The sequence below is a fragment of the Lepidochelys kempii genome, chromosome 11 (genome assembly GCF_965140285.1).
Source record: "Lepidochelys kempii isolate rLepKem1 chromosome 11, rLepKem1.hap1, whole genome shotgun sequence".
In the NCBI taxonomy this organism is placed as follows: domain Eukaryota; kingdom Metazoa; phylum Chordata; order Testudines; family Cheloniidae; genus Lepidochelys; species Lepidochelys kempii.
In genome coordinates, this window is record NC_136390.1 from 31,831,711 (window position 1) to 31,847,567 (window position 15,857).

The window sequence follows — 15,857 nt, forward strand, 5'->3', positions numbered from 1 at the left end:
GCTGTCAAAAGAAATGTGCTCAGTGGGGATTAGGATATAGTAAGAAGTGTCCCAGAATTTGGTGTTTCCTTGCTTTTAATGATTTGTCCTGGGGAGTGGATGTCAAATTTAACCAACATTCATCCCTTTTAAATAATTTTTTTGTGTATGGAGTTTTCTTGAGGGGTCGGGGGGAGGACTGAATACAGCAAGAGTAGGGAGGTTTGGGATGGAATGGGAGACAAAATTTCCCTCAGCTTCTCTGTGTTGTGGGATATGGAGGAAAGGGAGACAGCAGAGTACAGAGGACCAGGAGAAGCATATTATAGTGGAAAGGGGGCCTCAGTGTGTCTGTTATTACCCTCTTTAACTCCAGCACAACAGTGCCCACATTCTTGGGACAGGGTCAGCTTGTCAAACAACATATCTGTTCCACTGTTCCAGCCATGGCTGCTCAAAGCAAAGGGCCCTTTGTCAAAATCAGACAACTTTGACAGTCTGATGAGCTACCATCACTGGAGCTTCTATCTCCTTTCCTCTGGGAGCCTCAACCACTTCTCCTCTGACAGACCTAAAGAGGGGAAAAAAGAGACCCCCCCTATCAAGTAAGGAGAAGGTACAATGAGCTGAGAGCCAGGAGACCACGAGTTAAACATTCATAGCCCTTAACAAAAAAAGCAACATATGGGAACACCTTTTTGAAATTGTGCAGGTTTCAATGTACAGTTTTACTGCCTACTTGGCTGGAAGAGACTTGTGAAAAATGAAATACCAAAAAACATAAGACTAAAATTTAGTTTTAAAGCTTGAATGAGCTCAGCAGAATTCTATCCTACCAGCTTATGAAGAAATAATATCTGACAACTCTTTTGATAAATTATACCTGTACCATTAAAGGAAACTATACTATAAAGGAGACAAGTATTCCTGCTCTCGTTCAATGTCACCTCGTTGGCTCACAACTTCTTTTTGCAAGATTCGTTTCTTTGTCCTGAGGTCCAACACACAGTATCATGAATATCGAAAAACCTGTCAATACTGCATATATTCTGATTAAGGTTTAATAAATAACATCAACAAAAGAGAACTAAAATGCATAAAGCAAAAATAGAACATACCACATAAAAACCTAAGGTTACTTTCCTAAGGGTATGTCTACACTACGCAATTAGGTCGAATTTATAGAAGTTGGTTTTTTAGAAATCGTTTTTATATATTCGAGTGTGTGTGTCCCCACAGAAAATGCTCTAAGTGCATTAACTCGGTGGAGTGCTTCCACAGTACCGAGGCTAGCATCAACTTCCGGAGCGTTGCACTGTGGGTAGCTATCCCACAGTTCCCGCAGACTCCGCCGCCCATTGGAATTCTGGGTTGAGATCCCAATGCCTAATGGGGCAAAAACATTGTCGCAGATGGTTCTGGGTACATGTCATCAGGCCCTCTCTCCCTCCCTCCGTGAAAGAAACGCAGACAATCATTTCGCACCCATTTTCCTGGGTTACCTGTGCAGATGCCATACCACGGAAAGCCTGGAGCCCACTCAGTTCACTGTCACCGTACATCTCCTGGGTGCTGGCACATGCGGTATTGCATTGCTACACAGCAGCGACTCATTTGCCTTGTGGAATAAGACAGTACAATAGGCCTGATAACCATCATCATCATGTCCTAGGTGCTCTTGGCTGCCTCGGTGAGGTCAGTCAGGAGCACCTGGGCAGACATGGGCGCAGGGACATAAATAGGAGTGACTCAAGCAGGTAATTCTCTTTAGTCCTGCCGGCAGTCATATTGTACCATCTTCTGGCAAGCAGTCAAGAGATGAGGATGGCTAGCAGTCCTACTGCACCGTCTGCTGGCAGCCTAAGATGTAAAAGATAGATGGAGGGGATCAAAACAAAAATTAGACCAGATTTGTTTTGTATTTATTTGCTCCCCCCTCTCTCCCTCCTTCCCTCCCTCCGTGAAATCAACGGCTGAAAATCGTTTCGGTGAGGTCTGTCAGGGGCATCTTGAAAACTTTAATGGAGATTCAGTCCTGCCTGGAATACCAGAGGGAGGGATAGCTCAGTGGGTTGAGCATTGGCCTGCTAAACCCAGGGCTTTCAGTTCAAACCTTGAGGGGGACATTCTGTGTGACAGTTGTTTTTGTTTCTCCTTGATGTAAAGCCACCCCCTTTGTTGATTTTAATTCCCTGTAAGCCAATCCTGTAAGCCATCTTGTCAGTCGCCCCTCCCTCCGTCAGAGCAATGGCAGACAATCGTTCCACGTCTTTTTTCTGTGCAGATGCCATACCACAGCAAGCATGGAGCCCGCTCAGATCACTTTGGCAATTAGGAGCACATCAAACACCAAGCGTATTATCCAGCAGTATATGCAGCACCAGAACCTGGCAAAGCGAAACCGGGCGAGTAAGCGACGTCAGCGTGGTGACGAGAGTGGTGAGGACATGGACACAGACTTCACTCAAAGCACGGGCCCTGGCAATGTGGGCATCATGGTGCTAATGGGGCAGGTTCATGTGGTGGAACACCAATTCTTGGCCCAGGAAACAAGCACAGAGTGGTGGGACCACATAGTGTTGCAGATCTGGGACGATTCCCCGTGGCTGCAAAACTTTCGCATGTGTAAGGAACTTTGTGATTTGCTTTCCCTTGCCCTGAAGCACATGAATACCAAGATGAGAGCAGCCCTCGCAGTTCACAAGCGAGTGGCAATAGCCCTGTGGAAGCCTGCAATGCCAGACAGCTACCAGTCAATCGGGAATCAATTTGGAGTGGGCAAATCTACTGTTGGGGCTGCTGTGATGCAAGTAGCCAACACAATCAAAGATCTGCTGATATCAAGGATAGTGACCCTGGGAAACGTGTAGGTCATAGTGGATGGCTTTGCTGCAATGGGATTCCCTAACTGTGGTGGGGCCATAGACAGAAGCCATATCCCTATCTTGGCACCGGAGCACCAAGTTGTCAAGTACATAAACTGCAAGGGGTACTTTTCAATGTTGCTGCAAGCACTGGTGGATCACAAGGGAGGTTTCACGAACATCAACGTGGGATGGGCGGGAAAGGTACATGACACTCACATCTTCAGGAACTCTGGTCGGTTTCAAAAGCTGCAGGAAGGGACTTTATTCCCAGACCAGAAAATAACCGTTGGGGATGTTGAAATCGCTACAGTTACTCTGGGGATCCAGCCTACCCCTGAATGCCATGGCTCATGAAGCCGTACACAGGCAGCCTGGACAGTAGTCGGGAGCTGTTCAACAACTGGCTGAGCAAGTGCAGAATGGTGGTAGAATGTGCATTTGGACATTTAAAAGCACGCTGGCGCAGTTTACTGACTCGCTTAGACGTCAGCAAAACCAATATTCCCATTGTTATTTTGCTTGCTGTGCGCTCCACAATATCTGTGCGAGTAAGGGGGAGACATTTATGGCGGGGTGGGAGGTTGAGGCAAATCGCCTGGCTGCAGGTTACATGCAGCCAGACACCAGGGCAGTTAGAAGAGCACAGGAAGACGCGGTGCACATCAGAGAAGCTTTGAAAACCAGTTTCATGACTGGCCAGGCTACGGTGTGAAAGTTCTGTTTGTTTCTCCTTGATGAAACCCCCCGCCCTTTGGTTCACTCTACTTCCCTATAAGCTAACCACCCTCCTCTCCCCCCTTTGATCACGGCTTTCAGAGGCAATAAAGTCATTGCTGCTTCACATTCATGCATTCTTTATTAATTCATCACACAAATAGGGGGATAACTGCCAAGGTAGCCCGGGTGGGGTGGTGGAGGAGGGAAGGACAAGGCTACACTGCACTTTAAAACTTAAAAACTTATTGAATGCCAGCCTTCTGTTGCTTGGGCAATCCTCTGGGGTAGAGTGGCTGAGAGGCCAGAGGCCCCCCACCGCGTTCCTGGGCGTCTGGCTGAGGAGGCTATGGAACTTGGGGAGGAGGGCAGTTGGTTACACAGAAGCTGTAGCGGCAGTCTGTGCTCCAGCTGCCTTTCCTGCAGCTCAACCATATGCTGGAGCATATTAGTTTGATCCTCCAGGAGCCTCAGCATTGAATCCTGCCTCCTGTCATCACGCTGCCGCCAACTATCATCTTCAGCTCGCCACCTCTCCTCGTGTTCATGTTGTGCTTTCCTGCACTCTGACATTGTCTGCCTCCACGCATTTGTCTGTTCTCTGTCAGTGTGGGAGGACAGCATGACATCAGAGAACATTTCATTGAGACTGCGCTTTTTTCGCCTTCTAATCTTTGCTAGCCTTTGGGAAGGAGAAGATCCTGTGATCCTTGAAACACATGCAGCTGGTGGAGAAAAAAAAAGGGACAGTGGTATTTAAAAAAGACACATTTTATAGAACCATGGGTATACTCTTTCACAGTAAACCTTGCGGTTAACATTACATACATAGTACATGTGCTTTCATTACAAGGTGGCATTTTGCCTCCTCCCACCACGTGGCTAATCCCTCCCGCCTCCCACTACTGCGTGGCTAACAGCGGGGAACATTTCTGTTGAGCCACAGGCAAACAGCCCAGCAGGAACGGGCACCTCTGAATGTCCCCTTAAGAAAAGCACCCTATTTCAACCAGGTGACCAGGAATGATATCACTCTCCTGAGGATAACACAGAGAGATAAAGAACGGATGTTGTTTGAACGCCAGCAAACATACGCTGCAATGCTTTGTTCTGCAATGATTCCCGACTACGTGCTACTGGCCTGGCATGGTAAAGTGTCCTACCATGGTGGACGGAATAAGGCTGTCCTCCCCAGAAACCTTTTGCAAAGGCTTTTGGAGTACATCCAGGAGAGCTTTATGGAGATGTCCCTGGAGGATTTCCGCTCCATCCCCAGACACGGTAACAGACTTTTCCAGTAGCTGTACTGGCCGCGAATGCCAGGGCAAATTAATCATTAAACATGCTTGCTTTGAAACCCTGTATACTATTTAAAAAAGTACACTCACCAGAGGTCCCTTCTCTGCCTGGTGGGTCCAGGAGGCAAACTTGGGTGGGTTTGGGGGGTATTGGCTCCAGGTCCAGGGTGAAAAACAGTTCCTGGCTGTCGGGAAAACCGCTTTCTCCGCTGGCTTGCTGTGAGCTATCTTCCTTGTCCCCAAAACCTGCTTCCGTATCTTCCATTGAAGGAGCCAAAGCACAGGGTTGGTCTAGTGGTGGCTGAACCCCCTAAAATGGCATGCAGCTCATCATAGAAGCGGCATGTTAGGGTTTTGACCCAGAGCGGCCGTTTGCCTCTCAGGTTTTCTGGTAGGCTTGCCTCAGCTCCTTAAGTTTCACGCGCCACTGCTTCGGGTCCCTGTTATGGCCTCTGTCCTTCATGCCCTGGGAGTTTTTGACAAATGTTTTGGCATTTTGAAAACTGGAACTGAGTTCTGATAGCACGGATTCCTCTCCCCATACAGCGATCAGATCCTGTACCTCCCGTTCGGTCCATGCTGGAGCTCTTTTGCGATTCCGGGACTCCATCATGGTCACCTCTCGTGATGAGCTCTGCATGGTCACCTGCAGCTTGCCACACTGGCCAAACATTCAAATTCAAAAGTTTGCGGTTCTTTTCCTGTCTACCTGGCCAGTGCATCTGAGTTGAGAGCGCTGTCCAGAGCGGTCACAATGGAGCACTCTGGGATAGCTCCCGGAGGCCAATACCATCGAATTGTGTCCACAGTACCCGAAATTCGAGCCGGCAAGGCCGATTTAAGCGCTAATCCACTTGTCAGGGGTGGAGTAAGGAAATCGATTTTAAGAGCCCTTTAAGTCGAAATAAAGGGCTTCATCGTGTGGACGGGTGCAGGTTTACATCGATTTAACGCTGTTAAATTCAACCTCAACTCCTAGTGTAGACCAGGCCTAAGTAATGCATTACATTTATTAAGTGCTGTTCACTGAAATTCTGAACTGCAATCTACAAGAACTCCTTAATCTTCCAAACAGGACTTTGGGTCTGATCCTGAAATCCTTAGACAAAATTTCCCATTGACTTCTCTGGGAGTTTTCCCCAAAAAAGACCCAAAATCAGGCCTTGCATTTGCCAAACAAGATCCACTCAGGTAGGCACGTCCCTCCCACATAGAAGTTGGGAATCAGCTGCTTCTGCACCATGGCATCTCCCCTGCCCTTCCCAAGAACTCAATGGAAGGTCCTCCATGAGACTGGGATTTATGCAGAGTAATGGGTGAGGTTTGGGCAGACAATGAGCAGGCCACATTAGGAGGGATGAAACCCAGGGACGTACTGTCCTTCCACTGCACTTGCTGTTATCTGGGAAAAAATAATATAGCCATATTGGATGTTACTGTGGGAGGAGAGGGTGATCATAGTTCATAATGATTTAGTTTTCTTTTGTGCTCTATGTAACGATAGTCCTTGCCCAAACGAAACAATTACAGTGAATGATTGATGTCAGTTTCTTTTGAAATTTGTTAATTTTATTACCTTTATTACCTACCAATAATCAGTGAAAACTGCCATAAACCAAGAACAGCCCTACTTTTACAAGGAACTATAACTTCTTTGTTTTTCTGTACCTGACCTTTATATTTGTGCTGAAGAATCTATTAGCAACTGCAAAGGAAAGAAGGAAGCCATATAGTACGAGCAGCAAATTCTCCTGAATGGCAGCCAGGAGTCTTCCATAGTATCCACATCTCTCCAGGATTAAAAGTCATTTTCTTAAAAGGTTATTTTTTAAAAACATTATGGAGTCTGGTATATTTTCTTTTCCTCAGAGAAAGCAGTTTTTCCTTTTATGCCAAGTTCTTTACAAGCTAAAAATCAAACCAGGTATGTCTGGACACCCTTGATATCTCATGAATCCAAGAATCTCCCTAAATTACTTGAGTACAAAAAAACCATGCACAATTAACCACAATACAGTGCAAGACAATTTCCATGTCTCAGCAACCTTATGAAACCAAATATAACAATGTTTAAGATTTATTGTGGCTTTCTAGTGATATAATATGGTTTACTTGAACCTTTGTAGAAAAGACCAAGCCACATTTCAAGTAGGTTTGTAAGAAGTGCTTTAGTCGAAGTAGAGGTCTACAGACTCAGCTACATTTTTATCCTCTTTATAAGACGATTCGGACCCATCAACACAAGCCAGAACAAATCATACTGTAGCTACACAGTGGGATTAGAACTTAATTTAGCCACTATTTTTAAACTCAGCTGTCCTTGTAGTCTTTTGGGGCTAATTCACCAAAATGTCCTGAGTTTCCTCTGTAAGATTTTAGGGAATGTTGGGAGAAAGCCAAAATATAGTCTTAATATGCACCTCCAAAATGGGAGAAATGTAGAAATATATAGTGCAGGGCTGAGTGTGGTTCTACTCTGAAAAGTGACTGAAAAAATTGATATCTTGATCAGCAGATCTGCATCCTATGTATTCAGAGCAATAACTTATTTTTGTGAAAAATACATTCCCACTCTAATACAGCTTTGGGAGAATAAAGTACCATTTTTACTAAGTCATTCTTCAGAGTAGAGCTGTACATTAAATTATTGATGTTACTATTACATTAAGGTACAGATGAGGAAAGTTTTAAAGAAAAGAAAAGAAAAGAAAAGAGAAAAGAAAAGAAAAGAGAAAAGAAAAGAGAAAAGAAAAGAGAAAAGAAAAGAGAAAAGAAAAGAGAAGACACAAATGCAGGATACCAACACCTTCTTTATGTTTTTTGGGGGAAAAAACTGCTCTGATATTGATGTCTAGTATTTTTAACTCTTTTTCTCTCTTTAATGGTTTTTATACTAGCCAGCTTTCCCTGTCTGTCTAGAGGCATCTTAAAGCAAGCTATTGCTACTTATTTATACATGAACTTTGTTTAACTGCAGCTAATGCTGTTTTCAAATTGTTAGAAACCACTTAACCACTTACTTGTTAAGTAAAGCATAAATTAACATATAATGAATGTTCAGTTTACAATATTTCTAGTCAGGAAGTCCTTAAAATGTTACACTAGGTCTCTGCCCCCACCCTACATTTTACCTGTATTATATATCCCTCCTCACCATAACATGTGAGTGCCTATTCTGGAATTAGACGCATGCAGGTCATGTCTAACCCTTGCCACTTCTTCTTACACAATGGCATCTCTCATTCCAAAGCTAAAACTCAGGCCCACGTCCTCATTACAGTAGTTAAGATATGAAGTCACTGCCTCTTTTCTGGCCTTCCAACAAATGCCATCTTGCTCTTAAAACCATTTACAACACTTTTGTAATTCTCATCTACCTGGTTCATCACATTGACTATGTTGTCTCCTTCCCTCTCTTTGCATCTCTTCATGAGCTCCTCCTGTTCCACCACAAATACAGGTACTTCTCCATGAGTTTCTCCTTTTTCACGACAAACACAGGTAATTGTTTTCACTTTTAAGACCTTTCATGATTTGAGTCTACTGAACATTTCTCATTAGATATCAAGCTGTCAACCCTCACCTCTGCTCTGCCAAGGATACCAGCCTTTACTACCCATCAGTCCAACTTTCCTTAATACCCCTTCTTTGCATTTTCTTCCATGCAGACCTTTATGCATGGGGAAACTCCACATAAAAAGAAAATCAGCATATTGTCCTTCTTCTGATTCAGAGTGCTGTGACCACTGTTTATTGCACTAATCATAACAACACACTGTTACCTTTCTCCTCCTCCTTTGCATTTGTTGTCCCTTGTCATATATTAGACTGTAAACTTGTTGGGGCAGGGACCTTCTTTTCATTATACACAAGCAAGGTGCTTAACAATGGGGCCCAGTCCCTGATACAAACCTCTAAGCAGACCACAATACAAATAATAAACTGAAGCAACTAAATGAAGATTATTATACATAAAAAATTAATTCTTCTAGGAATAAAAAACAGCTTACCTTTAATTGTATATTAGCAGACGCTTTTTTCTTTTCTTCAGTAAGTGCATGTAGTTGTTTGTAGTCAACAGGTTTATACTTCTGGCTGAAAAGACCATTTTTCATACGAACAACCAGATTATCTATATTTAACATAAAAAAGTCATTTCAAACTGTATAGAAACATTTTTTAAATGTTGGACACAAAATTAAAGCTTAATTCACAGGATGACAGAGTATTGTACTTAAAAACATATGATTTTGCTACGAAAATATTAGGAAAATAGTTACACATTAAAAGTAATTTGTGTTCAGTCGATCTGATTTTCATTCCACTTTAGTGTCAAATCAGGAGTAACTACTGAAATAAACTGAGCTCTAAACTGGTAAAAATGATATCATAAACAGTTTCACAATTTGTTTATTTTGCAACTATCTTAGTCAATCAATGATATTAGCAATCAACACCAAAAATTAACATAAGGAGCACAGTAGAGTCATGGTTCATGACTACAGTTCCTAAGCTCTACAGGAATGCAGATAAATAAATAATATTCAGTTTAAATAAATAATATTAAATTTAAATTGGATTTGCTGGAATTTTAGTAAATTCTGATAAAATAATAGAAAAACACAGGCTAAAATGTACTTTTAGTTATTCCTGGTTCCAAAGAGGATGGATCTAGACTGTTCTCAGTGGTAGCAGATGACAGAACAAGGAGAAATGGTCTCAAGTGGTGAAGCACTGGAATGGGTTACACCTAGGGAGGTGGTCCTTCCCTTTGAGGTTTTTAAGATCAGGCTTGACAAAGCCCTTGCTGGGATGATTTAGTTGGGGTTTGATCCTACTTTGAGCAGGGGGTTGGACTAGATCATCTCCTGAGGTCCCTTCCAACCCCAAGATTCTATGATAACTACTCAGTCATATTTATCATGAACTCTGACTTAAGGAACCAGTATAACTTCTAAGATGTCAGATGAATAGTTCTATTTACATATGAATGGAACGAACTGTAAAAACTCAGTTATTTCAGCTATATATCAGACTGATTTTCCAATACAAGAACAGAAAACATTTTCCACTATATTTAATTAATCATTCTGAATTATGTAGGCTAGGAGAAGAGGGGAATAAACTTACTTTCTTTAAATATACGGGAAGCCATCATAGAATATCAGGGTTAGAAGGGACCTCAGGAGGTCATCTAGTCCAACCCCCTGCTCAAAGCAGGACCAATCCCCAACTAAATCATCCCAGCCAAGGCTTTGTCAAGCCTGACCTTAAAAATGTCTAAGGAAGGAGATTCCACCACCTCCCTAGGTAACCCATTCCAGTGTTTCACCACCCTCCTAGTGAAAAAGTTTTTCCTAATATCCAACTTAAACCTCCCCCACTGCAACTTGAGACCATTACTCCTTGTTCTGTCATCAACTACCACTGAGAACAGTCTAGATCCATCCTCTTTGGAACCCCCCTTCAGGTAGTTGAAACCAGCTTTCAAATCCCCCCTCATTCTTCTCTTCCGCAGACTAAACAATCCCAGTTCCCTCAGCCTCTCCTCATAAGTCATGTGTTCCAGTCCCCTAATCATTTTTGTTGCCCTCTGCTGGACGTTTTCCAATTTTTCCACATCCTTCTTGTAGTGTGGGGCGCCAAACTGGACACAGTACTCCAGATGTGGCCTCACCAATGTCGAAAAGAGGGGAATGATCACGTCCCTCGATCTGCTGGCAATGCCCCTACTTATACATCCCAAAATCCCATTGCTCTTCTTGGCAACAAAGGCACACTGTTGACTCATATCCAGCTTCTCGTCCACTGTCACCCCTAGGTCCTTTTCTGCAGAACTGCTACCGAGCCATTCGGTCCCTAGTCTGTAGCGGTGCATGGGATTCTTCCATCCTAAGTGCAGGACTCTGCACTTGTCCTTGTTGAACCTCATCAGATTTCTTTTGTCCCAATCCTCTAATTTGTCTAGGTCCCTCTGTATCCTATTCCTACCCTCCAGCCTATCTACGTCTCCTCCCAGTTTAGTGTCATCTGCAAACTTGCTGAGGGTGCAATCCACACCATCCTCCAGATCATTTATGAAGGTATTGAACAAAACCGGCCGCAGGACCGACCCTTGGGACACTCCACTTGATACCGGCTGCCAACTAGACATGGAGCCATTGATCACTAACCATTGAGCCCGACAATCTAGCCAGCTTTTTATCCACCTTATAGTCCATTCATCCAGCCCATACTTCTTTAACTTGCTGGCAAGAATACTGTGGGACACTGTGTCAAAAGCTTTGCTAAGGACAACAGACTTCAAGGACAACATAATCAGTTCCTACTGCATGCAACATAGGTTATAACATCTTACTTCTGGATTCCTACGGTCACTGTTTAAAACATCTGGACAAGCAGGTAGATACAAGACAGATTGACTGGGATTTTCAAATGGGAGTGCAAGTTTAAGGGAATTAGGCAACTTCCTTAGGCTCCTTTGAAAAATGTCAGCCACTGCCTGGTGTCTTGTGGTACCGCAAATCAGTTTTAGACACTGATGGCAAAAACACATCCCTGGAACAACTCAACTTCAATGAAATAATACCCTCTCTTCAGTCTCTCATCTCTCTCACACCTACACAATCTAAGTAAGGGAGAGGGTATCTGGGATGAGGACAGTGTGAGTGGGCAAGTAAAAAGAGAGAATAGCAGAGGAGGCAACAATGAATGTGGAGAATCAGATGAATAAGAACAGAAAGTGAGTCAACGGAGAAACTTAACAGGCAGAAAAGCGAGAGGATAAAGAAAGGGGACAGGGGAAAATGGGAGAGACTACACTCATTTTTTGGAATTTTAACAGACATCCATTTCACACAGAAAGATACATTAAAAGAGATCACTAAGTAAACATATAAAGGTCCATATGCTTCTGTCAACCATGAAATAATTACTTAGCAGTTTCTACATTAAAACACCTGAAAAATATTTGTTCCGTTACCAATGTTTGGTAAAAGAAGTAATACTGTATGTCCTCCCCAGGTAATAAGTCTCCATCATCCTGGAAATTTTCTTTCTAAATATATTTTTTCATGTGGTCGAGACAGGGACCAGAATGACAGTGGAGGAGAATGAAGTAATCATTTCCTAGTTCTTCACAACTTACTCCCTTTTTATATCTCTACCCGCATTTCCTTTCTACACAAATCTACACGTTCTCGCTGCTCATCCTAAGAAGGTTGTGTTATTCATGTCCTTCTTCTACACTTTTCTTTGTGCCTTCTGTCATGTAGCTTATGCCTGGAACTCTCTTCTGAACCTAGTTTCACCTTCTTCTTTTAATCACGCTTCAAAAAAATCACTCCTTCAAGGAGGCTCGTAAAGTCAATGCGATCTGCCTACACAAGATTTGAATGCAGGAGGGATTGGAAAGAAAAGGCCTATCCCACTAGGTTACCTTATTTAGCAAAACTTGCTCTTATGTTTTGGTGTCAACATACCTTCTGATTGATTATTGAAAATAAAATGACATGGGATGATGCTTCCAATATTGAGTATGTGTTGTAAACATCCGCAAAGCTACCTCATTTTCCTCCTTATCGCTCTCCTTTGCTGTGACGCCTACAGAAAACCTGACAATGGTTAGGCCAGTAGTATGCTGAGACCATTGCCTACTATACTATACTGACAAATATTTTCCTATTGTTTTCTAGTACTCCCCTATCAGTATCCATCTGTTGTCCCTTATACTTAGCTTTTGGGGGGCAGAGACCTTCTTTTTGTTCTGTTTGTATCTTAGTACCTATCTTCCAGGTGCTAAGGTAATACAAATAATGTTATGAACAACATTTACCTAGTAACAAACCAGATGTTATGACATTTACATATTACAGCGGGCAAAGGAGCACAATAAATAAAATGTGAAAGAAAAAAAACAGTGGCTTCCAAAATGATGCCAGATGATACCTTCTATCATGAAGGAGGGTTTTTTTAATACCAAAGATCAGAATGTTATAGTGCCATTCATATGTATGTAATTGTACACAGTAGCTTATAAATATTGCTCTATTGTAGACTGTGATAGAACAGTTAAACTAATAAAAATTCAAATATATATACCTATGTCACTAGTCCTGTGAGTTGTAATGAACGTTCGAAGGTCCCTTCCACTCATGTTTCTTACATCTGTTGAGAAATAAAAGTTTTGATATTCTAAAAACCAATTTAGCTAAGAAATTGTAATGCTCTTATTTTGTTTGTACACTGGGACAGGAAAGTTAGTGTCATATTGTTGAAACTACCTTCTAACCAGATAATAAATTATAAGGGTTCATCTTTTGTTTTAAGACAGACTTCATGAATCGCTTTGTGAAACACTGGCAAAATCCCTTTTATATTATATTGATGACATTAGAAGAAACAGAAAAAGTAGCCACTCTGTGGTAGATCTATGTTACTCAGAAAAATACAGTCGAACATGAAGTCATCCACTCATTATACACATACTAATAGCTGAAAGCCAGTGCTGTTGCATGGGTACAGCCATAGGCACCGACTCCATGAGTGCTCCAGGGCTGGAGCACCCATGGGGAAAAATCGGTGGGTGCTGAGTACCCACCGGCAGCCAGCTCCCCTCCACTCCCTGTCCTGCCTGCCACAATCAGCTGTTCTGCGGCGTGCAAGAGGTGCTGGGGGGGAGGGAAGGAGCGAGGGCCAGGCATGCTCAGGGGAGGGGGCAGGAAGAGGCAGGGTGGGGGTGGAGTGGGGGGTGAGTGGGAAGGGGTGGAGTGGGGGCCTGGCCTAAGGCAGAGCTGGGGGTTGAGCACCCGCCAGCAGATTATAAAGTCAGCGCCGCTGGGTGCAGCATTTGGGCCAAGTAATCTGCCATCTGTTCAGCCTTCCTCATACGACCAATGAAACTGTTGCATGCAAGTTAGCTGTAGAGTAGGAGTAGTAATAGGTCAGAGATAACTCAACCAATCATGGCATAGATACATGATTTGCTGTTGCTTGGATATATTTTGTAAAATCAAAATGCCTGATAAGTTAAGAACTTGATGTTAATGGACTGTGAATCCCAGCGATGATTGAATTTGCTGATATTCTGAACAAAAAAAAGCTCTCAACCATGCTCGTAGCTGTTTCCATTGCTTCACACTCAGAGACATTCTAGGCTTCAGAGTGTCACAAAGATAAGATTCCAGGATTGTCACCTATTATGTAGATAATGCTTTTCAAAGCTTATTAGCATTATTAAAATTATCTCAAGAATAGAATAGGAGTAGAAGGCTTTGTAGGAAACTTATATGCAGTGCTGTTGTGCCAGGATATTAAGGAGACTAGGGGATGAGGTAGTATCTTTTATTGGACCAACTTTGTTAGTGAGAGAGACAAGCTTTCAAGCTTACACGGGGCTCTTCTTCAGATCTCAGAAACTAACTCAGAGTGTCCCTACTAAACACAAGGTGGAACAGATTGTTTAGCATAGTAGTTAACACACTTGAAGAAAACATTCAAGGTGAAGAGGCCCATTAACACCCCTCCAGTCATAGGGAGGAAAGGAAGGATGGGAACCTGGGAGGCAGTAACCATGAGATGGTCGAGTTCAGGATCCTGACACAGGGAAGAAAGGAGAGCAGCAGAATACGGACGCTGGACTTCAGAAAAGCAGACTTTGACTCCCTCAGGGACCTGATGGGCAAGATCCCCTGGGAGAATAACACGAGGGGGAAAGGAGTCCAGGAGAGCTGGCTGAATTTTAAAGAATCCTTATTGAGGTTACAGGGACAAACCATCCCGATGTGCAGAAAGAATAGTAAATATGGCAGGCGACCAAATTGGCTTAACAGTGAAATCCTTGCTGATCTTGAACACAAAAAAGAAGCTTACAAGAAGTGGAAGATTGGACAAATGACCAGGGAAGAGTATAAAAATATTGCTCAGGCATGCAGGAGTGAAATCAGAAAGGCCAAATCACACGTGGCGTTGCAGCTAGCAAGAGATGTTAAGAGTAACAAGAAGGGTTTCTTCAGGTATGTTAGCAACAAGAAGAAAGTCAAGGAAAGTGTAGGCCTCTTACTGAATGAGGGAGGCAACCTAGTGACAGAGGATGTGGAAAAAGCTAATGTACTCGATGCTTTTTTTGCCTCTGTCTTCACGAACAAGGTCAGCTCCCAGACTACTGCACTGGGCAGCACAGCATGGGGAGGAGGTGACCAGCCCTCTGTGGAGAAAAGTGGTTCGGGACTATTTAGAAAAGCTGGACGAGCACAAGTCCATGGGGCCGGATGCGCTGAATCCGAGATTGCTAAAGGAGTTGGCGGATATGATTGCAGAGCCATTGGCCATTATCTTTGAAAACTCATGGCGATCCGGGGAAGCCCCAGATGACTGGAAAAAGGCTAATGTATTGCCCGTCTTTAAAAAAGGGAAGGAGGAGGATCCTGGGAACTACAGGCCAGTCAGCCTCACCTCAGTCCCTGGAAAAATCATGGAGCAGGTCCTCAAGGAATCAATTCTGAAGCACTTAGAGGAGAGGAAAGTGATCAGGAACAGTCAGCATGGATTCACCAAGAGCAAGTCATGCCTGACTAATCTAATGGCCACGAGATAACTGGCTCTGTGGATGAGGGGAAAGCAGTGGACGTGTTGTTCCTTGACTTTTGACACGGTCTCCCACAGTATTCTTGCCAGTAAGTTAAAGAAGTATGGGCTGGATGAATGGACTATAAGGTGGATAGAAAGTTGGCTAGATCGTCAGGCTCAACAGGTAGTGATCAATGGCTCCATGTCTAGTTGGCAGCCGGTATCAAGTGGAGTGCCCCAAGGGTCGGTCCTCGGGCCTGTATTGTTCAATATCTTCATAAATGATCTGGAGGATGGTGTGGATTGCACCCTCAGCAAGTTTGCAGATGACACTAAACTGGGAGGAGAGGTAGATACGCTGGAGGGTAAGGATACAGAGGGACCTAGACAAATTAGAGGATTGGGACAAAAGAAATCTGATGAGGTTCAACAA

The 15,857-nt window shown here is 43.3% G+C and overlaps 1 protein-coding gene across 7 annotated transcripts in view; it reads right to left on the reverse strand.

The window, feature by feature from the left end:
- Positions 1–15,857, reverse strand: part of CCDC148 (coiled-coil domain containing 148) — a 171,516-nt gene that overhangs the window by 110,245 nt on the left and 45,414 nt on the right. For all 7 annotated transcript variants that reach the window (XM_078847931.1, XM_073305533.1, XM_078847929.1 and 4 more), the window contains exons 2-3: positions 12,959–13,024; positions 8,869–8,990 (exon numbers count right to left, since the gene is read on the reverse strand). In XM_078847931.1, coding sequence (XP_078704057.1) covers positions 8,869–8,990; positions 12,959–13,013 — 177 coding nt within the window. In that variant the 5' untranslated portion in view covers positions 13,014–13,024. The remainder of the gene's footprint in view (positions 1–8,868; positions 8,991–12,958; positions 13,025–15,857) is intronic.